This window comes from Chrysemys picta, chromosome 13 (genome assembly GCF_011386835.1).
Source record: "Chrysemys picta bellii isolate R12L10 chromosome 13, ASM1138683v2, whole genome shotgun sequence".
NCBI lineage: Eukaryota > Metazoa > Chordata > Testudines > Emydidae > Chrysemys > Chrysemys picta.
Genome location: NC_088803.1, coordinates 37,967,032 through 37,990,121, shown reverse-complemented (window position 1 = coordinate 37,990,121; position 23,090 = coordinate 37,967,032). Strand labels below are relative to the sequence as shown.

Below are 23,090 nucleotides of genomic sequence, written 5' to 3'. Positions count from 1 at the left end.
TGCATGTGCATCGGTGTAACTGACTAGACAAAGTGCAAAGTACTAGAGAATCAGACAGATACACAGCAATTTACCAAAGTGTAATTTACAACCCCATCTTGCACATCACCTACGATGTAATAACATGTGCACCGAGGGCCCAAAAGAAAGGCTCTGTTTGAAGGTTATATACATTTGCCTCATACGACAAAGCTCTTCCAGAGCTCTTTCACCAAACCCAGCAAAACCACAAGATAGCTCCCAAATATCCTGACTCCCCAGCATCTTAGCCAGAAATGCTTTTCACTCCCTCTGTTCTCTTCGTCTCCTCCATAGTTGGGCTGCTGAGCTGTTTGAACTCCCCTCTGGTCTGTTTCAGGCTCCAAGGCTGCAGCTGTGGGACTCCATTCAGGGCAGTGCATTTTGAAAGTTAATGGGAATAATATGATGAATGAAAATTACACGGAAGTTCTGGAGCACTTTACAGCATACAGGAACAGGCAGCAGGAATTGCTGGTGAGTACACAGATGTGAGGCCTGGATGGAACTTAACATAATGTTTTAAGGGGAAAAAATAATATAATGGTCTTATACCAACTTGCTCCTTAAATATTTAAAAGCAATCTTAAAAAGTACGTTTTAACTTATCCGCCTGCGCCCATGGGACCCTACTGTAATTAATGGAGATACTTGGGGTGAAACCCTGAATAGAATTTACACCTTAGTTGTAAAATGTGTATGAATCACAAGTATTCCAGTCCATAGACTTCTAAAGATTGCTTTCCAGCTAATAGCAGAGGTAGGTTTGAGCTACAAAATTTATACCCAGATTCATATTTCATACACCTAAATTTCAGGGTGGATCGGATCTGGATTCTACTCCAGCCCACTTTGGAAATAGGGATCAGCTGCAAAATTCACAGATACATCCAGTTTTATACTCCAAACCTACATCCCTTCCTCAGAGTGTTCAGGTGTTTGTATCTAGGTTATTAATTGTTAGGTTATGCTTGCAACAAGGTTCCAGTTGCCAGTAGACTAAACTCAGCCCTCACTTACATGACACACAAACCCAGACTGCTAGAGGACAAAAACTTTTCACAGCCATCATCAAAAGGCTTAAAATCCATGCGAGAAGAGAGTGTGAAATCCAGGTATATCCCTGATGAAGTTGAGGCAGCTCTTTGTAATGTTCCTGTTCTTTTGAAAGGGATTGTACCAGTGGGTGTACCGAACACACGAAGATGCTGAAGAGGATAGAGCTCAGCAGCCAACATTTAATGCGTACCTGAATGGCAGCCATCTTGAGTCAAGCGAAGGACAGCTCTCAGGGGAAGGAAGTGGAGAACTGGATCCCCTTTATAAAAGCCAACAGGAAGCAGGTAAAGGAAAGCCCACCCAATTTCATGAAGGAAGGAAATGTAGGCAGGCAAGTCAGGCACTTTCTGATTACTTGGGAGAAAAGGGGTGGTGGAACTGTGAAATGTAAGTATTGCTGTAGAAAATCTCTCATTCTAGCAAAATGTGCAACAAACTGCAGCTTCCCAGGTGAAATACTGTCATGCTCCAGTTTATTTGGGTGGAACATGAAATTGGGATGTAATATGGAAATCTCGCTGTTGCGGCTCTCAACAGAGAGGAATGTCCCCTGCTCTGAACAGAAGAGACAGCATTAATTAATGGTGGGGTTTTAGATGCCTGATTCTTGCTGGCACCTTCGGGAATCTCTATAAGCACCAATGTCACAAAGCTAGGTAGGCAGAAAAAAGCCCTCTTTTTAGTACATCTGCTTTGTATTGTCTCTTGCATGCCATGCCCTACAGTAAATGACTGGGGCCCCACATGCTGAGAGAGTATGTACTAATTGGAGTTGTATAGTTGGTAGCTGTGATGTCAAGCCACAACCCAACATAATTACACGGTGTCTGAGTTTTGGGTCAAGATGCATCACACTGGAAAACACTTTTCATGGAGTGAGCCCCTCCCCTGTGCCACGTGTAGCTCAACTTCTTTGGATAGTTCGCCTGGCTCTTGCTCAGTAGAAAGCAGGGACTGATTCACTCTTGGAATATGGGCTACTCAGCAAGCCCTGCCAGGGGTCTCAACTAGAGTAAGGGACCATGAGATTTGGTTAACTGGCCACCATAGGGTGAGCTAAAGCTGAGAGATCAAAATGAAAGGCTAAAATGACAGGAGAGGAGGTTCTTCCTCTGAGACATCTGGCCTCCATTTGGCATTTTGGCCATGTGGCTCCCATCATGGGCGTTAGATTATGACTAAAACAAATATGGTATTTATACTTAACAGAAAACTTAAGCCAAATGTAACAAAGCCCTGGGCATGATTCTTTGGCATGACACAATCTAACCTTTAGGGGCAGATTCTGATAGCCCCACTCACATTGAGTAGCCATCTATGCCATATTGGCTTCAGAGATACTCCTGACATGCATACAGTGAAGGACGTGCACAAAGCATTTGCAAGACTAGGGCCTAAGCAAGACTCAGGCCCACCGTATTTATTTCTTCCACATATTGTCTGTGTTTCTTAGCCTGCTGTGCCAAATGAAACCAGATTGCAATATCCCCCATCTTACTCCTACAGGACAGTCGCTCATTATTAAAGTTTCTGGAGTGAGCACGTCTGATAGCTGTGTGGTATCATCTCCCACAAAGGAAGGGCTGGGCGATGGCAGCAGCAGGGGGAGGGAGGAGTGTCCCATGGAGTTGTATGGATGACATGGCTGCAAATTAAAGGTCTGCAAATAACTCCAGCTAGAATAAAATCTTTTTTTTTTTGTAATTTAAGTGACTTTGATATTCCGGACCAAATTTTCAGAGGGTGAGCTAATTGCGTCAGCAACATTTCTGTGCACATTGCTTTCTACAGGCAACCCTCCCCTTAGCTTGAAACAGTCTAAGTATAAGTAAAAAGACTGACTTACTTCATATTAAGATACTGATGGAGAAAATTAATTGATGTGGGAGGACATTCCCAAAGAACACTCAAACTGGACTCACTCCAAGGGATATACCAGTTGAATCCAGACTCGCTGGACCCCTATTAACAATAGATCTGGGATCAGGTGCACAGCAATGCAAGTTGCATGCAGACCCTAATGCACCAGGGGATCTGAAGCCATACACTATATCTCGTAAACAGGGGCATGTGCAAGGGGGGCAACGGGGCACCCCCTCAATAATTGTCGGGGGCACAGAACTTCTCCGGCCCCGGGGCTGCGGAAGCAGGGAAGATCGAGCTCCTGCTGGTGGCCTGGTGGGGAGGGGGGACAGCAAGTTCATCCTGGGGCTGGGTGTGGAGGGGAGCAGCAAGCTCTTCCCAGAGGTTGGGGGGCAGCGAGCTCAGGCTGCAAGGGTGGGGGGGGAGCAAGCTCCTCCCAGGGAGGAGGAGCTGCAAGTTCTTCCTGGGGCAGGGGAGAGAGGGGAGGCAGCGAGCTCCGGCTCGGGGGGGAGAGGGGGCAGTGAGCTCCTCCCGGGGCCAGGTGGGGAGGCAGGGCAGCAAGCCCCTCCTGGGGACAGTGAGGAGTGGGGAGAGCAAACTTCTGTGCCCCCCGAGAAGGGGTCAAATTTCAATTCCTGCACATACCCCGGGTCCAGAAAAAGCCAGAGATAGGCCACTGCAAGATGCACTTCAGCACCTCTGGACTGCCTCTGCTGGTGAAGTTCATATTGAGTGGCCTTGACAGCTGCCTTGGAGAGGAGGTGGTGATAGCACTGGCTGCCCTCCCCTCCCTCTGGCACAGCTGCATGTGCAGTGCACTCACGAGGGTGAACCTGCAGCACTAACTGCAATTTGGAATACAGTGGTGACAGGGAGTCAGTTAGGAACAGTAAACTGCTTCGTGTTTCATCAAGGACATGGAGAGCTAATGTAATTTACCTCCCATTTGAGAGCCCTTGCCAGGTACCCTGGTCTGTGCCATAAATGTATGCTGGGCATACATGTCTCCTGAGTGTGTGTGCGCACATGCACACCTGTGTTTGTGCACCTGTGTGTTACGGAGTGTTGGTTCCCTAACGACTTGCCTTTGGTTCCAGTCTCTCCGTTGATCATGAGTGAAGACATGCCTCTCATTAGCTTGACTGTGGACAATGTCCATCTGGAACACGCGGTGGTGTATGAATACGTCAGCACTGCTGGGATCAAGTGTTACGTCTTGGAGAAAACCGTAGAGCCAAAGGGTTGTTTCAATCTGACTGCAAAGGTACCCACCACCATACATTGCCAGCTTCCTTCCCAAGCACAATAAGGGAAACCAATGGCCCAGGCTTACCCGCTTTGTCTGTTTGGTGACATGGCATGTTATGCTGTTGGCCCTGCCTGGAGCTTAGGCTAGTTCATTAGAATGCACCAGTATAGAGTAACTAACTCCTGTTTGGTACAGGCAAGTTCCACTGACCCTGCCTTCATTTCAACTCTTGAGGACTTGAGTCAAGACACTCTTGCAGGAGGGTCCTCAGCTGGGAAACTCTCCCAGTGAAACTCTCCCTTTGTCGTCTGTCCACTAGAGCAGGAGTTTGCTGCTCCTCAGGGCAAATGGGAGGTTCATCCTTTCAGGCAAGCATTTGCTGCACCTTGGGGTAAGACTATGGAGGTTTTCCCCATCAGATGGGTTGGGTTGGGTTGGTTGATACGAAGTATGGGTCTGATTGCTGCCCAGTGTGGACAGGAATGATTGGTATTATGTTTTGGTGTGAACTACAATGGACAAATAATAAATGTGCATCAAGTAACAATAAAGTTATTGGCATGTCCATGATAGGACAAAGCAGAAATAACAAGAGAGGGCAAATGTGCCAGAGAATGAACATTCCCTGTGGCAAAATGACTGTTTTGAGCACATCCAATATATTTTAAAAACTTCTGGCTGAAGTTTTGAAGTGTTGAGATTAGGCATGACAGTGATTCAGAAGGGCTAATTAGGGAAGAAAGAGGGCTGGATTTGTGCTGAATGCCACTTTCCTCAAACATGCCAAAATGTGGGGTGTACACTGTTTATTCAGTGGAAGGATATTGTGGTATTCCTGGCTCTCAGCCCTGTACCATTGGAATTTTGTTTCCTTCTTCAGATTTTAGAAGCCTTTGCTGTAGATGACAGTCACTTTGTGAAGAACTGCAAGAAGCTCATCTCCCAAAGCAGAGCTATGGAGACCATGCCCGAGTATGATTTCCGGCAAACCTGTGACACTAAACTGGAGAGTATCTGCAAAAGGCTCACCAACTACCACAAGGTGCAGCGTTAGTAAATCTCAGTGGCATATCTAGACAATCTTATACTGTCAAGATAGTGGGGTCTGAGTATTCTTTGCTGTGTTTTCCCCATTAATTGCTTTAGAAAGACGTGTTCTACTGGTCTGAGCACAGAACTAGAAGTTATGTAGATTGCAAGCTCTATGGGGTAAGGACCTGTCTCTAGAGCATCTACACACTGTTGTCACTATGGGTTGGAATGCATGCCTGGACTCCTCTGCTGATGGATCCATCCTGCCCATACAAATGAGGAGCCCAACCCCCTGCCCCCCATCAATGACAAGAGCTGTCATGTCTGTGTTGTGCACACAACAAGTTATTATGATTGCATGAGCACATTGTATAACTGTATGAACAAACTAAGTATGCTTTTGGTACAGTTATCTGACGTGTTTGAAATCTGGCCCTCAAAAAAACTTTTTAAACAATTCTCAAGGAAATTAAAATGTCATTTTTTCCAGTGATATTTTTGGAACAGTACCCTTCAGGATAGCAGAGATGAGATGGCGGTGGGGATGGGAGGCTGGCAGGGAAAAATAAGGATCTTCTGTGTTGCATCATCATTTTTTGCAAATGAAATCTCACAAACTTGCTTTATCCCCCAGTTTGCAGATGAGCTCAAAATGAAGGTGAGCCCAGCCTTCAAACAAGCCACAACAGAGCCTCACCCCCTCAACAGCATGGATTTCTGCCCCACCAACTGCCACATTAACCTCATGGAAGTGTCCTACCCCAAAACCACTACCTCAACAGGAAGGTCATTCAGCATTCGCATTGGACGGAAGCCATCTATAATTGGTCTTGATCCGGAACAAGGTGCTCATGAATGCTTCAGTGACATTATCTTAGTAAAAAGATTAGTTGTATTTCCGGCGAGTCAGTGAGTTCAAGACAAATCCAAAGAAATGTTGCCTTGACAATATACTTTTTTTTTTCTTAAAATGCTCATAGTAAGATGGCAGGCAGTATGCAGTTACTGTAAAATAACTCAATGCCTCAGGCACAGAGTATGGCCTCAAGTCAAAGATCTTTAACAGCAAAGCAATGTGGTTTTCTCATCACAACTAAAATGCCCTGGGGTGTTTTTTCCACTTAGAAGAGTTGACTTATTGAGTGGAAGAAAAAAGTGATGGGGCTAAGTGGTTCCATAATGTGAAGTTGTATTATAATCACAAGGGTGAGAAACCTCAAGTAGCCAATCAGATGGTAGTACTCTTCCCTCTGAACCATTACTAAACTAATCCCCCCCATTGGCACTAGGAGGTTCTGTAATGTTGGAGGTGCTATCTTTCAGCTGTATGGCTGCTACTTAGGATTTCCCTGCCAGGCAAATACTTGTGTTGCAATGTTTCACTGTTATACCTCTCAGAATATACTTCTGACTCATTCAGTGTCCAACAAGATGAGTGTGCAAGAGGGCTTGCGACAGCCCCATGGAAGTCTGGACTGTCCCACATATTGAAGAATGGTTGGAGTCCCTGTTCAAATTAGGCCAACGAGAGAAGCCCTGCCCACTTGTACTTCTTAAAGATCCCATGGCACTTTTCTTGGGAGTAGGAGGGGTTAGTCACAGTATCACAGTCATGTTCCAGCTCTGCTGCGGATATTCTCCTTGCCACCATTTGTAAATGAAAATAATTATTCTTTACTTTTCCTAACAATGATAGTTATTCTTCCAGGGGTCAGTTTTCCCATCTATAAAGCTGGGATAATGCTGACCTAACAGGTTTGTTTCAATCTTAAATTTGTTAGCATTTTAAAAATGCGTTTAGCTCCTCAGAGGGTCAGTGCTGTGAATGGGCAATGTACTATTATTAGTTATATGACTATATCGTGATCCTGAACTACAGTAATGTCAAAAAGCTGAGTTTGCATACCATGGAGAAGTCCTGTAGAATAAATAGAAAATTATATTTTTGCCATAATGTTTTAAAGAAGGTTCAAAATTCCTGTAGGGAAGCGCACATTCTCTATTAAACACTGTAGGATTTTAGAGCAATTTCTATAGACTAACCCGTTTAAATTTCTGTATGAGCCTGTTGGTTTAATTCCTATTAAATTCTATAGAAACCTGCTCTAAATATTGAGAGGCGGTGCATACAGTCACGAGAGCCATACTAACTACTTCCTTCCATGTTTAGTAGGTACTCTGAATCCAGTCTCATACACTCAGCATTGTATCACCAGCATGGCTGCACCATCATGGAGGTGCCTAACCCCAGAAGATGGAGAACTCAACCCACATGGACAATACGAGGGTAGCTTTGACCAACAGAATGGGGGAACAAACCAGGAGGAAAGGGGACTCAGCTTTTTGCTGAAAGAAGAAGACCGGGAGATACAGGACTCATACCTTCAACTTTTTAATAAACTAGATATCGCAGTGAAGGAAATGAAGCAATACGTCTTTCAGATAAATAAGTGAGTAAAGAGACCCCTGTGTGTTTTGTGTCTGCGCTGCTGAGGGCACTTCCTAAATAAAGGGACACACTATTTGAGAAAATGGAAATATGCAACCACAGAAATATGTTCTGTGTCCATCAGCACGAATTATAATATGTTAGTATGTGTGTGCATGCCCTCCCCCATGCCACCACCTTTTGCTGGATGGAGGCAGCCTGACTTGCTCATATGCAGATCCATCTACCTATGTGTCATTTCCACTTACATAATGAGCTAGTGTAGCTGCTCTTTGCACTCGCTGGCTTGAAGTCTATGTTAGAACTAAAGGTTGTCCATTCTGGTTCTGATTCCTATTATTTGTTAAACTCTAAGAGTGGGCTAAGTGCTGTACTAGACACAGACACTGGGAAAATCCCTGCCCTGAAGAGTTCCTCTATAAGACTGACATAAAAATACACTGGGCGGCCCAGATGAAGGAGCTATTTTAGATCGGAAGTCAGTAGTCAAAAGGGATTTGAATAAAGAAGGCCTGGCAGACTAGGACTGAGAGTTCATTCCATGGAGAGGGGCAGCATGGGAGAAGGCACAGTGATGGGAACAGGAGAAGAAAGGAACAATGAGGCTGACATTGTTATTGGAATGAAGAAGGAAGGTGGGATATGGCAGGAGTTTGAATCAATTACAGAGGCCAGTGCTTATGCCCCATGTGTGTGCATTTTAGCTTGTGACCATGGTGGTTGTGTGTGTGTGTGTGTGTGTCAGGCCATAGACTTATGATACGTGCCCTACTTGGGTTGTGGGAGATAATGTTTTCTTATTCTCAGATGAACAGCAGAAGGGGCTCAGTCTTTGCCTTCTATCCTTCTTTTTCTGGGCTTTGACCCCGGGAGTCAGCTTTATAGGACAAGTTAAAAAGGACTCTCTTTATAAATGTGATTACAGTTTGGCAGACTCAGCTTTGGGCCAGTCTCAGCAGGATGAGTTCTCCTGAAAGAGTTAGCACATACTGACTAGAGTTCTTCCTCTACTGGCCAGTAAAAGGCAGATTTATGATGTATACTCTGTGGTTTTTGGAGTGCCAGTTAGTGTCTAGAGAAAAATCCAGCAGGAAAAAGGATGCAAACGAGGGGACATTTCGTCACGCTTGATGGAAGTGAGACTATTTGTGCAGAATAATTTATTTTAGCAAATAATTACACTTTAAAATGTGCCTAAGAGTCTCACAGTATTTTGCAGGAAACTGGGTGGATGACTATTCCTAGCATGCTGACACAGTTCTGTGTTGCTGTCTTTTTTTTATTCCAAACATTGTGTAATGGGGAGGGGATCATCTAGACCTGCGCAAAACTCTCATAACCAAAACTCACCTGGTTTTGAGAGTTGTTACAGAGCATGTTTGCTTAGGTTTTTGAATCTGGGTTGGTACTTTTGTATAAGCTATCTGAAGTGCTTTTGACCTTAAACTAGTCAGAACTTGGCAAGTTTCATGTTGCACTTTAGGTTTTGAATGAATGCAAAATTCACCTATTGTGAGTACACATGAACTAAAACCAAAAAGATTTGCATGAACCCCTGTGAATCAAACTGAATGAGTTTCATGTAGCTCCTGTCTATACATAGCTCAAGTAATAGAAATGTTGCTTTTGATTTCAAGTGCACTTGAGTTCAGATCACAGTAGTGAATGCATAACTCACAAGATTACACACCAGTCACTGAGAGCAATGTGTTTTTCCTTTGTAGGCTTTTGTCCACCATAACAGAACCCACTGGCACATGTGAACCTCTGTCCACTGAGGAGACATCCCCACCTTCCTTGGGGGCTGAAGAGAGCGACACTGACAAAGCTGAGCATGGTGGGAGTAAGAAGGTTTGTTTCAAAGTTTCTGAGGAGGACCAGGAAGACTCAGGACATGACACAATGAGTTTCAGAGATTCCTACAGGTGTGTTCAAAGATATACATGGCTCTTCATTCTGGTTGGCAGAGTACTTTGAGGCTATTTAATCTTAATATTACAGTGCTGGATGGCAGCTAGACAGATCAAGACATATTAATAATCAGAAAGTCAGGTAACTGAGACATAGGATAATGCTGTTGAAATTCATAATTGTGGATATCAAAGCATTATACCACTACTAATACGTGGTAGTTATACACAATGCTTCCACTTTAAAAGTGCTGTACACACGGTAGAGTATATCCTGAAATCCTTACTGCTTACTTAGCAAAACTCTCCTTGACGTAACTTCAAGTTTTATTATTGAGTAAATGCTTCAGTGTGTTCCCCATTACCGAATAAATGGGCCTATAGGTCTGGACACTTAGGACTTGATTCCATTCCCACAGAAGCTTGTGGCAAGACTCCCATCGGTATCAGGGAGTGTAAGAATGGGCCCCACTCCCTGCTCATATGGTATGCATTTAAGTGTATCCAGTACAGGATTCACAACATCTCATCCATTTGACATGGTTCACATGTCACATGGGCTACCACAGGATCCATTTACTGCAGGGTCAAAAGATCAGATAATCATGTAAGGTCAAGAAAGAAGGCAGTTCTCCAATGAAGTGCAACAGCTGCAGGAGGGAATTCTCCAGGGCTTTCAGGAAGAGTAGCCCATTGCTTTAAGACCTGCTCAGCAGCTTCTGTATCTGATCCTGATGGTTTAGTGCCGCATGTGTACAAACACATTGTCCACAGAAAATGCAGACTAATTAGACTTTGGGAGTGATTATGCTGATGGTTGTATCTTGGCCCCAGTCTGAGGTTTCTAGGGTAGACAGTGTTAATGTAGCACCAATTGTCAGGAGAGCTCACCAGCAGAATTGTAATGATGCTGTATTGGTCTTTGTGATTTTAGGTCTTAAGCGGAACAGTTTCTAGACAATACATTGCATGATAAGGAAGCAGAGGAAAAGCATGTACTGGACTGTAGTTCCTGATATTAATATGGGTGTGGTGATCTGCTACAAGGATAATCGCTCTTAGTATAGTTACGGACTGTGGGCTGACAAACTGCCATGTGATTCCCCTGGCAAACACAGACATCCAGATTTATCCCTGGTCATGTTTGTAGAATTACACCAGGGATGATTCTATTCTTGGGAGTTATAAAACCAGTGTAGCATGTAAAGTGGAATGGTATTGGAATATCCCCCATCAAATTACTCCATTTAGGATCCTCCAATAATTTTGCCTGCCTCAGGTTCCCAAATACACAGGTTCATTCTACAGTTTATAATCTATTAGGACAAAGCAATAAGACCTACCATGGGCACCAGAAGATCCTGTAGGGGTACTCATTTCAAGCAGACCTTAAAGTAGTGTGTTTCTCATGGTCTTTCAGTAGGTGCAAGGGCTCCCATATGATTTCTTGCAGGATGTCCTGTGAAGCCTCTGGCCAGCTCTTGGGAGTCCCCCTTCAGGTTTTCAGGATAGAATGAAGAGAGACAGGGTTTTTTTCTGGTGTCAACACTCTGAACCAGCTTCTGGTCTCAAGTGCACAGCCCAGCATAATTACCAGTGCCCAGCCAGTGCCCCTAAAGAGACAGCAATGCCCACTATTGCTAGGATTTTGAAAGGTGCCTAGAAAAATTAGTCACCCACCTCCCTTAGGATCTTTGAAAACCCCAGTCCATGTGTTTTGGGATTAGAACCCAGCTGTGCAGCTCAAGGTTAGAACTTAGCTTCTCTGAGGCTTATTTCGCTTAGGAAATAACAGCATTGTTTTCAAGTGAGTGCTTTATTTTGTAGTCAGTTGTATATTATTAAGCTCAAGTTATCTCACTGCACTTATCATGCAGATAAACATAGCAAACACTCCTTCCCCCATCCTCCACTCACAACCCCTCAAAACCAAGGCTTTTAAAAAAAATTAATTATCTTGGAACATCAAAAAGTCTAATGTGACTTTTTCCCTCCTATACTATATAACTGTGAGCCACAGAAGCTCGACAGAGTTTGTAGACTGCTTGATCTTATCATAGATGCTATTGTAAGAGGGGTTTTTTTCATTCAAGTCTATGAACAATTTTCCCAGCAGCCTAAAACACTGAGAAGCAGAAATGGACATCCCGCCTTTCTTAAAAAAATGGGACTTTGAAACCACAAACCCAAATATTTACTCAGGTGTCTCAAAATCTGGTTTTTGAGACAAGATTGACTTGCTGCTTCTCCTGGAATATTTGCTGCTGAAGGAAATCTCAGACACTCCACAAGAGCCGTCTTTCTTGGGAGAGTACGTTTTTAAAGGCAGGACTTCAGAAGAGAGTAAACAAGTTGCCTTTTTCATTTTCTAATGGAGAAGGATGTGCATGTTATAGGCCTGCTCTAGTACAGAGCAGTCCTGTCAAAGAGAGTTCTAAAAATCAGAATAATTCAATCTAATCACGCATCACTGAAGCTTGTGCAGTATGGACCTGTTCTCTTTGTTGCTAATGAGGTGTAAAATGCTACTGTAGCAGAATGGTAGCATATTATCCTCATTGTGCACTGATGTAAGTGGCAACACAAGATGGAGAGTAGTGAAAAATCAGAACCCTTGCTTTAACTGTTTAACCTTTTGGCATCTGTTTACTGTGCTAGATTGGGATAAACTCTTGGAGATCGTGATTTGACCATGGGTGACCCCAAATGAGAGTTAGCACATGTTTGGTTGCTCCTGGGCCTGAAGGATGCAGAGGTCCAGATTCTAATCTCTGTTACACCAGCTAAGTCTGTCAGTGAAGACAATAGTTATTCCAGATTTACACCAGTGTTTCTGAACAGAGCATCCAGCCTACAAAAACTGTATTTGCCATTGTAGCTTTTTTGCATTAGATGATGCTGGCACCTGGAATTCTTCACAACAGTACATATGATCTCTTCTTCCTCTGTGTAGATGGCTTTTAGATAGGCTCAGTTTGTCTGCTGCATTATTGGCCATGGAAATGTGGCTAGATAAGGTTTTGCATGAGTCTGATAGCAGCAATGACCACTGAACACTAAAAGGTACTAAGAAACAGCCCTGAACTGGCTAGTGTTCATGCTAATTTGTGTGAAAGCCTCAATGCATTTTGGAATCTACAAAGTAAGGAAAAAATCGGCTATGACAGTTTGATTAGAAGTGCTATTTCTTTTTCTTTCTTGTTTTAAAACAGTGATAGCATGAGCTGTAGAGTCTCATTCATAGGAATTAATATTTATTTCCTCTACAAGTGGAGCTTTTTTACAAGTAGAAAAATGCATTTTCTTAGTTCAAACCCTGGTCTAGGTACCAAGTAGGGTGACTGGTGGGTTCAAACTTGATCCTAATAGATATTTGCCTACACCAAAATGAAAACCTGCTTATGTGCTTTAAAGGTCTTTTAATGAAATACAAAGAATTGTCTCCCTCTTTTAATAGGAAGCCCCTTTCTGAATCCTGTTTTACTTACACAGATTCGACAATTGAGCCTAATCTATTATGGGTAACACAGTGAGATCAAAGACAGAGTCTCTGTGGGGCTGTCACTTGCTTCAGAATTTTACACATAAATGTAAGATAGGAAAGATTATTCTGTCTTATCTTTATTAGATAGAGGCAAACAATTAGGTACATGTAACAGATATGATAGTTACTCCAGGGGGAATCAAATGTATTTTGATAGTTTTTGATCCAGAAAATGGATACTGAGAAGCTACAAAAATGAGCAAATTACAGATAAGAATATGCCTTGTTTGCATTAACCACGCTCCTTTCTCATTGACTTTTGGGAAAACTAATTCAGTGTTTCTCTGAAAAGGGTTTGTACTTCAGTTCAGCAGTATTGGCTATCTCCCTTTAAACTTCTCCAGAAAGAAGAGAAAACAGACCTGACTGATAATAGCTCTTACAAGGGCAAACAAAACCCAGTTCAGGGAGATAGGACTCTGTAGGTTCTTTTTATTAATGAGTTAGGAGGGAAATTACTCTCATTCTTACAATAGCAAAGTTCAGAGCCCTTCTGGTTTAGGTTTACATTTTTTAAAATCAGTGCTGGTAAGTTTCCAAAGCTAAGGTTTGAAAAATTCTAAGCCAAGGCTAGATAAAAACTGTGAACTGGATTCTCCAGTCCATCCAGTTCTCTTTGCACCATGGGTGTGGGGCACAGTGAACTTGAATCAGGAGGAGACTTGTGCTGGAGAATTCCCCCTGTGTACAAGGAATCTCCTCTGGGGTAAAGCTGGTTGAAGTGACTCTACTGCTTCCTGTGCCAGCTCTGCCTCCCAACTCCACTGCCTCCCGTGTCAGCACCAATCCCCTCCCAGTACAAGGGGAGAGAGGCTGGCAGGGAGGGGAGGGAGTGTGGTAAGGGAAGAGAAGGGAGTGGGCATGACAGTGCAAGGCTCCACTATGCCCAATTCTCCACTGACATAAGGTTACGGTTCCCTTCCCTTTCAGCTCTGCCCCTGAAGCTTTAACATATGCTGGAGTTAGATGGCTGAGAATACATGGCCAGGCCCCTGTGCTTGGGCTCAGTGGAGAATCCAGCCCACAGAGTTTAATTTTGTATTGGTCACCCCCTCTGGGTGTTACTGGAGCATCTTTAATGAACTCTCTGTGTCCTGATAGTGATGAGATGCTCACTGGGAAATCAGCATTCATCTTTTGTAAGAGACTTGCTCACAATCATGCTTCAATTGTCCCGGGAACTGAAGGATGATGTCCTCTTAGGGTATGTCTACACTGCAATTAAAACCCACGGTTGACCCGTGCCAGCTGACTTGGGCTCACGGTGCTTGGGCTTAGGGGCTGTTTAACTGTGGTATAGACCAAGTTCTGGGACCCTCTCACCTCGCAGTGTCCTAGAGCCCCAGCTCCAGCCCAAACATCTACCCTGCAATTAAACAGCCCCTTAGCCCGAGTCAGCTGGCACACGCCAGCTGTGGGTTTCTAATTGCAGTGTAGACATACCTTTACTAGCCAAATCAGGAATCCTTACTTAGTATTGTTCAGTCCCTACTTAAGTCAGCTCTCATTAATGAGTAAGGACATTTCCCTGAGGGACAATAGGGTTGAATATAAACCGAGTGGTAACTGAGTCAAGGCCCTGGATAAGGAAACATTTTCAACATCTTCCTTTATTCTCCTTCCAGTGAGTGTAACAGTAACCGGGACTCCGTGCTCTCCTACACCAGTGTACGGAGTAACAGCTCTTACCTGGGCAGCGACGAGATGGGATCAGGTGAGTGAGTGCCTGGCTATCAACCAGGCGTAATAAAAGAGGCTCTCCATCATCAGATGGGATGGCAGGCTAAACATCTACAGCTTTGCTGGTTGTTATTACCAGGGTGTTTAGTTGCAAAGGTGGTTCATTCGAAGGAACACAGACCAAACGAGTCACATGATAATTAAGGAGTTGGAGGTCTGCTCTTTCCTCATTGGACCATTGTACTCATGTGGAGGAGAAATTAGGCCAGATTAGAGCCCTTTGTTGCGGATTTGCTTACAGAGGGTATTTGCATCGTCTGAAAAATATTTTGATCTGTGGATTGGGGAAGGAGAGCTCGCAAGCCACCCAGTTTGTCTTCACTGATCTCTTCAAGGTCATTGTATTGCAATAATATTCTTCATCGTTAAAAGCACGGTCACAGTGCTGGTTGGGTTGGGCCGTAGAAAAAAAATTCGTTTTTCCTTTATTAGGTGACGAACTTCCCAGTGACATGAGGATTCCTTCGGACAAACAAGACAAACTCCACGGCTGTCTTGAGCATCTTTTTAACCAGGTACAGAACACGAGCGCAGTTACGGGAAGCAGCATACGCTGCATCTCAGAACAAGGTGTCAGAAATACCAGAGTCTGCATTACCGCATCATATCTCAGCGGGGATCCAGCTTGCAAGGGTTTGGAGTCAGATGCGAGGAAGTGGATGTGAGATAGTTTGACGAAACAGTTTTGTCTCCACCAACATTCAAGTCACTCTGTGTGGTTAGGACAAGGGTAACCTGCAGCTTTGGATTCATGACAAAGAGCTTTGAAAACAGAGGCGTGAAAACCGACAATGAGTGAAATCTTCCTGTTATGAGTGATCGGAATAGATCTCATGGACAGAAGTTTTGGAAAAACTGCCCCCTATTAGAGGAAAAGAATGCAACCAAAGGATGTTTTTACACATTTATAACCTCAGATAAATTGTTCTTCTCTATCCCCCTTGTTCACCAGAGCCCAGATCATGTCTCTCATGCCCACACTGCATACACATAAATTCATACTAGGCTCCTGGGGAGAGATGAGGGTTGGAATGGTTTAATTATGTTTGCTAAGGATGAGATTTCCATCAAAATTAATAGATCTAGACTGTGGTGTGGAGGCATCCAGCTTAGCTTAAGTGAATGTGTTAGCACCAACATACAGCAAATGCAGCTTTTTTTGCACTTTTCCTCAATGTGTGGCCTCATCAAAAATTCTCCTGGAGTTTTATTAAGAGTAACCTAATCTAATTCCTGCTCCAGGTGGATGCTATCAATGCGCTCCTCAAAGGATCAGTCATAACCAAGGCCTTTGAAGAAACCAAGCACTTTCCAATGGACCACAGTTTGCAAGGTAAAAGAAAAACAGTTTGGTTGTATTAAATAATGTAATTTCCCAGAATACAACAAGCCCTTAACATTTAAGAACTAGAGGTTCAGAAGTCAGTACACCCAAGTTCATGTACAAAATTGTGCACACATAATTTGCACACACAGTTACAACAGTTATGTATGCAGTCACAATAACTGGACATATAAATGACCAGTGACATGTTGACTATTGGTATTCTGTACTGTTCAGTGGGATCTCTACACATCCTGGAGGACTCACCTCTGTAGCACAACCCTAACAAGCTGCAGCTCTGTGGCACCCAAAAGTTCTGCATAAGTTTGCTTAAGGAACTACTCCACTTCTTTTTGGGGATGGATAATCGCCAGAGTAACACCACACACATAACACCAACACACATTCTGGAAATCAACCCATTCCCAGAGAGAGCACAAATGATGCTGTGTTTCTTTTCCTCAAAGAGGATGATGAGAATTTGGCCTCATGAGTTTGGTGACCAGAATGTGGTTTTTTTCTCTCTGAAAAAGATTGGTGTTTATTTCTTAAACATTTGCTGCATTTCCTTTTCCTCTTGGAACCTAAACTCTTCTGTTCTCTTGGCTGATCTTCAGGTGTTCTGGTCAAGGGCTCTCTCTCTTTCTTTTACCCCTGGTTTTTAGCTACCTGGGCAACTTGCGTAGTCACTCTTCTTCAGAGTTAGGAGAGGTTCCTGTGAACTCTGTGGAAATGTTTTGAAAAGCCATGTTCCTGTGACATTTAAACAGCTGTAGAGTACCTATCCCTGCCCTGACGCTCTTTGAATGCAGAAGGAAATAGCAGCCACCCTGAATATATTTTCTTCAAGCTTTATTTTGTTTGTTTCGCTTAAACACAGACTTGTCTATTCAACCTGGATCAATTGCACTGAAAGAGCCTTTCAGTTCACTGCAGCTTCAGGATGGTCCCATATTAATCACTGGGAATCACACTACAGGAATAGACAAGCCCTGATTATAGTCAGCGGGAATCTTTGCCCAAATTACCTTCTTAATGCAGTCCCGAGTTGCAAATAAGCATGAAAAGGAGAGCTTATCATGGTCACATCTCTGTGATGGGTGAGAATTTGCAAATCATCTCTTTTTGGAGACAGTAATTTGGCACGCAGGGTCACTCACACCAGAGTGTTTGGTTAAATCACATAACTACATCATAAGGAATAGAATTTACCCTCTTCAGTTCAAAATACATAGGTTTCTACCTGATGAAGCAAAGCAGAATATTAACTAGCTTATATGTTCCCAGCAGCTGTGGCCTTAAGTAGGTGTTGGTCTGATTTCCCCCAGGAGGTGACACAGACACACTTGGCTATGCATTAGAAGAAGCAGAGAGAACCAGAGGGGAATGCTGAGCTTAGTTCTGCAGCCATGGTGCTCAGGGATATATTTGTAATATATTGCAAAAGAAGTTAATCACACAATTCCAGTGCATTGTGCATGTGAGTCGCATGCCTAATTTTTGTGTATGATGCTGAAAATATAACAAGCGAGGACTCGGTTTTTTACAAGACTATAGGAAATAGCAATCTTTTTTTCTATCTGCATCAGATCCATTTAAGAAATTCCCTCACTGGTGATGGTTGCTGTAGGTGGTGTATTCATTGGTTAGACCTATATGCAAATTATATAGCTAATGAGCTACCCTAGGTTATGTGGCATCTCTCCACTGCCTGGACTAATTTCTCTCTTTTGCTGCAGAATTTAAACAGAAGGAAGAAACCACAATAAGATGCCAGAATAATATTAAATTCAGTGTCCAAGAAGATCCCTGGAACCTTCCACTGCGTATCAAGAACCTTGTTGAAACTATTCAAAAACACGTGGAAGGTCTGTGAATGCAGGATGGTCATTTATCAGTTTCAGTGTTAAAGGAATGTTTTATTTCTAGAGATGAGCACAAGCTGTAAAACTCATGGAAGTGAATAAAAAGGGGGAGGGGCCTGATCCGAGGTTTTTGTTGAGACCATTAGGGAGCTAAAAACCAGCTGCAGAGTTTGGAGCCAAACATCTCCACTGTTTGGGGTTGTTCTGACCTTTGGTTTTGGCCCATACCTGATTGTTAAGATAAAAATTGTATCTATGGAAAAATCTTCCTTCCCTAAGTTCCCAGTAACTTTGCAAAATATTAAAATGGAATGGGTTTGAAATATCCAATTCTTGCTTTATTTTTGCCCTCATGCTACAGAGCATAAGCCAACGTCTTAACTATCAGGGTCAGGAGGAAACATTCTTAAGGGTCAGGTTATTCTGTAACTGCCTATTGCAGAGTTTTGTTCAGTGTTTAATTTGTATGAAAGAGGTGCCAGGGCTCAAGCAATTAGGTGCTGGGGCTCAAAAAAATGTTGACTTTCATAATTGACGCGGCAAGCCCAGAGGTGCCCGGGCTATGAACTGTCAAGCCCAGAGGTGCCCGGGCTATGAACTGTCAAGCCCAGAGGTGCCCGGGCTATGTACTGGCAAGCCCAGAGGTGCCCGGGCTATGAACTGTCAAGCCCAGAGGTGCCCGGGCTATGAACTGTCAAGCCCAGAGGTGCCCGGGCTATGAACTGTCAAGCCTAGAGATGCTCAGCTCTGACAAGCCCTGGCACAAATTAAGCACTGTTTTTGTTTCACCTTCCTTGGAAGCTGCTGCTATGGGCCACCGTCAGAGACAAGATGCTGTATTAGGTAGACTTCTGGTCACCCAGTCTGGCAGTTAATTTTGTCCCCTAAGTTTAATATGGTAATTGAAATATAGGTTATAAATAGACCTGGATTTTAGAGGGAAGTGGGGAGAGTGGGTTATTGTTCTTCCCAGTGATGATGTATTACAGCACCACAACTGTGGATTGAATGATCATGAGGAACTTTTTTCTAATTCTCTTAGTCTACTTCCGAAGTCTATAGGGACTGAATTGGGTGAGAGTGACTTGCTGGTGCAATTTTAAAAAACACTTAAAGAAAATGAAATAGAAAAAAGACTAAGCAGATTCTGAAAGGAGATGAGCGAAGGAGATGGATGTAATCAGTCCCTGTAACTCCCTGAACCATTACATTTACAAAACGCCTTGCTTAAAAAGCACTGGTAGGATTCAAGTAGGATGACTGAGTCTGGTGATGTCTGCTCTCAAATGCAAGGCCCAGCACTGAGATCACCTCTGTAGGGATTCCTCCACATGTGCAATTTGTTCCCAATAATTCATGGTAGTCGATGGAGCATTTAATCTATCAAGGTGCCTGATTTATGCCTCGCTCCCTGTTTAATCAAACGTTTTTAGCGAGGAATAAGTCTAAACTAAATAGAAATGGAGAGAGGTGTCAGCAGGGTACAATCAAATCCACCTTTGCATCATGTTTATCAGGTCCTTCCTTCTCTTTACTCTTCTAGATGGGAAGAATCAACTGCTTCTGGCCTTGCTAAAATGCACAGGTAAGGGTTTCTGGCTTGGGATATTGGTGGAAAACTTTGCCATGCTAGCAGATGTCCTAAAGTGTGTAGTTTGGCCAGCATGTGTACATGCATGCGTATGTTTGAATCGCTCTCTCCAGTTACAGAGATCACAATACCTTATCCAACTAGTGGTGTGCTTGCAAATCTGGTTCAACCGCGCTACTGATGACATTATGCCATTCCTTGTGCTCATGCTGGGCAGCTCTTTCCTACTTCCTTTTCGCTCAGTCTTGCTTAGTCTTGGGGTTGCTCACTTTATGCTCCTGTATCACCAGGCCTGTTGTAAATGTCATCAAGCACCATGTCCCTTTGCCCTTTCTTCATCTTCTTCCCCTTGTGTAAGCCTCATTCCCAGTTGGCCTCCACTGTTTCTTGATGTGGTAGAGACATGCAGCAAAAAAATGAGAAGCTATTGCACAGTTCATTACGAGGTTGTGGACTGTCATTCTTTTCAAGCAGGCTACCCAGATAAGGAGTTTGGGTTTTGCCCTGTGTATAATTTTAGGATGTGAATTTCCCCTTTAACCAGTTCATTATTTCCTCAGTGCACCTATATAAGCCCCTTTAGTGTTAACAAGAGCCAAACTTACATAGCAAAGTCCTAAGGGCTTGATCCTGCCTTATTGAAGCCAATGGGAGTTTTGTTATTGATTTTAATAGGAGCAGGCTAAGACCCTAAGGCTATGTCTGCACAGCAGTGTAAGCCCAGGGTTAAAAGACGTTCAGGTAGCAAACCCTGGGTTTGTTAACCTAGCGCTTGAGTGTCTACACTCATTTGTAACCTAGGTTAGGACCCGTTGAAATGTGGGGCCCCAGCATCTACACTGCATTATACAGTCCTGAGTTCAACCACCCATATCCCAGACTTCTTGCGCCCTCCCAAAATGGGACCACTCTAGCTCTTTGTTCATGGGGTAGTGTGGGAAAACTTGATTGTCCACCAAACTTGACTGTCCAGAGGACAAAATAGTCAGCCCTTGGGACTGGGGGACACTTTTGGTAGATTCCCAGAACACACGTCCAGTGGGGGCTGTGTATACACTGCAAAGCATTTGGGCTTGAACTCTGGGACCTGACTTGACTCAGGCTTGGACCCTCCCCACCCATAGTGTCCTGGGACCCTGGCCTGAGCTCTTGGTTAGTGCAATTTGGGAGTAGATGGAAGGCGCGGCGGGGGTTAAGCTTTGAGTCTGACTCTGAAGTCTGGACTTACATTGCAGTGTAGATGTACCCTAAATTAGGGTTACCATATCTCATAAATAAAAAAAGAGGACCCTCCACGGGCCATCGCCCCGCCCATTTCCCCACCCCTAGCCCCGCCCCAACTCCGCCCCTTCCCCCACCCTAACTCCGCCCCCTCCTCCCTCCCACTCCCAGCCAGGGGGAAAGGGCTGCCCCAGTGCTACCAGCTTCACGGTTTGCCGGGCAGCCCCCAGACCCTGCGCCCCCAGCCGGCGCTTCCCCAGCGCAGCTGGAGCCTGGGAGGGGAAGCGCCCAGCCGGGGGCGCAGGGTCTGGAGGCTGCCCAGCAAACCGTGAAGCCGGTAGCGCTCGGGCTTTGGGCAGCCCCTATGCCTCCGGACCCTGCGCCCCCAGCCGGGCACTTCCCCTCCGGGGCTCCGGCGGCTCTGCGTAACTTACACTGTATAAGTTACACAGAGCCGAAGAGGAGCAGAGCCCCCGCAGCTGGAGGCTCTGCTCCTCTTAGGCTCTAAGAGCCGGGCTGCCCCAGCGCTACCGGCTTCGGGCAGCCCCCGTGCCTCCGGACCCCTGCGCCGCTGGAGCCCGGGAGGGGAAGTGCCCGGCTGGGGGCGCAGGGTCTGGAGGCAAGGGGGCTGCCCGAAGCCGGTAGCTCTCGGGCAGCCCGGCTCTTAAACAGAGCCTCCAGCGGCTGCGGCTCTGTGTAACTGACACTGTGTCAGTTACACACAGCCCAGGGGGCTGGAGGCTTTGCTCCTCTTTGGCTCTGTGTAACTGACACTGGGTCAGTTACACAGAGCCCCGGGGGCTGGAGGCTCCAGCCGCCCCCGCTCTGTTTAAGAGCCGGGCTGCCCAAGCGCTACCGGCTTCAGGCAGCCCCCGTGCCTCCAGATCCTGCGCCCCCAGCCGGGCACTTCCCCTCCCAGGCTCCGGTGGCGCAGGGTCTCCAGGCACGGGGCTGCCCGAAGCCGGTAGCTCTGGGGCAGCCCGGCTCTTAAACAGAGCCTCCAGCGGCTGGGGCTCTGTGTAACTGACACTGTGTCAGTTACACACAGCCCCGGCGGCTGGAGGCTCCAGCCGCCCCCGCTCTATTTAGGAGCCGGGCTGCCCGAGCGCTACCAGCTTCGGGCAGCCCCGTGCCTCCAGACCCTGCGCCGACGGAGCCCAGGAGGGGAAGTGCCCCGCTGGGGGCGCAGGATCTGGAGGCACGGGGCTGCCCGAAGCCGGTAGCGCTCGGGCAGCCCGGCTCTTAAACAGAGCGGGGGCGGCTGGAGCCTCCAGCCGCCGGGGCTGTGTGTAACTGACACAGTGTCAGTTACACAGAGCCGCAGCCGCTGGAGGCTCTGTTTAAGAACCGGGCTGCCCGAGCGCTACCGGCTTCGGGCAGCCCCCCTGCCTCCAGACCCTGCGCCCCCAGCCGGGCACTTCCCCTCCCGGGCTCCGGCGGCGCAGGGTCTGGAGGCACGGGGCTGCCCGAAGCCGGTAGCGTTCAGGCAGCCCGGCTCTTAAACAGAGCCGCCATTTTCCCGGACATGTTCGGCTTTTTGGCAATTCCCCCCGGACGGGGGTTTGACTGCCGAAAAGCCGGACATGTCCGGGAAAAAGAGGACGTATGGTAACCCTACCTAAATTTGTACCAGCATACATTGCAGGCATCATCATTACAAGGGGAAAAAACACACACTGGCAAATCGGATAACTCCCTCTCCCTATTTGTACAGTTACTTCATTTGCACATTTAAATAGCCATATTTTGTATCTGTAAAAAAAGACAATACATAATAACAAATAAAATGCCCTCATCATTTGCTGGATCATTTTTAAAGATGGCTGAAAATCTGGGGTTTGCTTCTCAGCTGCACCAAGTGAGGGTGGGAGGCAAAGATGGCTCTAAGCCACCTTTTTGCTTCCCCCAATCCTGGGGCTGGCTGGGGTCCAAACCGACCCCTGGTGTAAATAGAGCTGTCGTGGTTTTGGCTCCACCCCATCCTATCCTTCCTCCTCAGCCCTTTATGGAACACCCCACAGAGAGGGTGTGGAGCTGGCTGTGCCACCTTTACATCATCTAGGGATTCCGTTGTCAATAGAGCAGCTTTGAGCCCTCTTTGCCTCACCTCCAGTGAGGCAAAGGAGACTTGCCCTGTGCTGAGGATCTGGCCCTTGGTTTTGATTGTCTTAGTTCTTTCATTGTTGCATTCAGTGCTTTATAAAAATAATCTGTACCTTCAAAGC

At 45.4% G+C, this 23,090-nt stretch overlaps 1 protein-coding gene across 4 annotated transcripts in view; it reads left to right on the top strand.

Moving 5' to 3' along the window:
• Window positions 1–23,090, top strand: part of PREX1 (phosphatidylinositol-3,4,5-trisphosphate dependent Rac exchange factor 1) — a 221,261-nt gene that overhangs the window by 186,678 nt on the left and 11,493 nt on the right. For 3 of the 4 annotated variants that reach the window (XR_006177052.2, XM_008172114.4, XM_065565962.1), the window contains exons 20-31: window positions 359–495; window positions 1,190–1,361; window positions 4,038–4,204; window positions 5,070–5,231; window positions 5,856–6,066; window positions 7,392–7,671; window positions 9,395–9,595; window positions 14,750–14,838; window positions 15,297–15,379; window positions 16,107–16,197; window positions 17,928–18,056; window positions 19,597–19,638. Coding sequence is in view for 3 of the 4 variants with exons in the window: in XM_008172114.4 (XP_008170336.2) it covers window positions 359–495; window positions 1,190–1,361; window positions 4,038–4,204; window positions 5,070–5,231; window positions 5,856–6,066; window positions 7,392–7,671; window positions 9,395–9,595; window positions 14,750–14,838; window positions 15,297–15,379; window positions 16,107–16,197; window positions 17,928–18,056; window positions 19,597–19,638 (1,764 nt within the window). In the remaining variant the exon portion in view is untranslated. The remainder of the gene's footprint in view (window positions 1–358; window positions 496–1,189; window positions 1,362–4,037; window positions 4,205–5,069; window positions 5,232–5,855; window positions 6,067–7,391; window positions 7,672–9,394; window positions 9,596–14,749; window positions 14,839–15,296; window positions 15,380–16,106; window positions 16,198–17,927; window positions 18,057–19,596; window positions 19,639–23,090) is intronic. The other variant, XM_008172115.4, reaches the window with a different exon arrangement.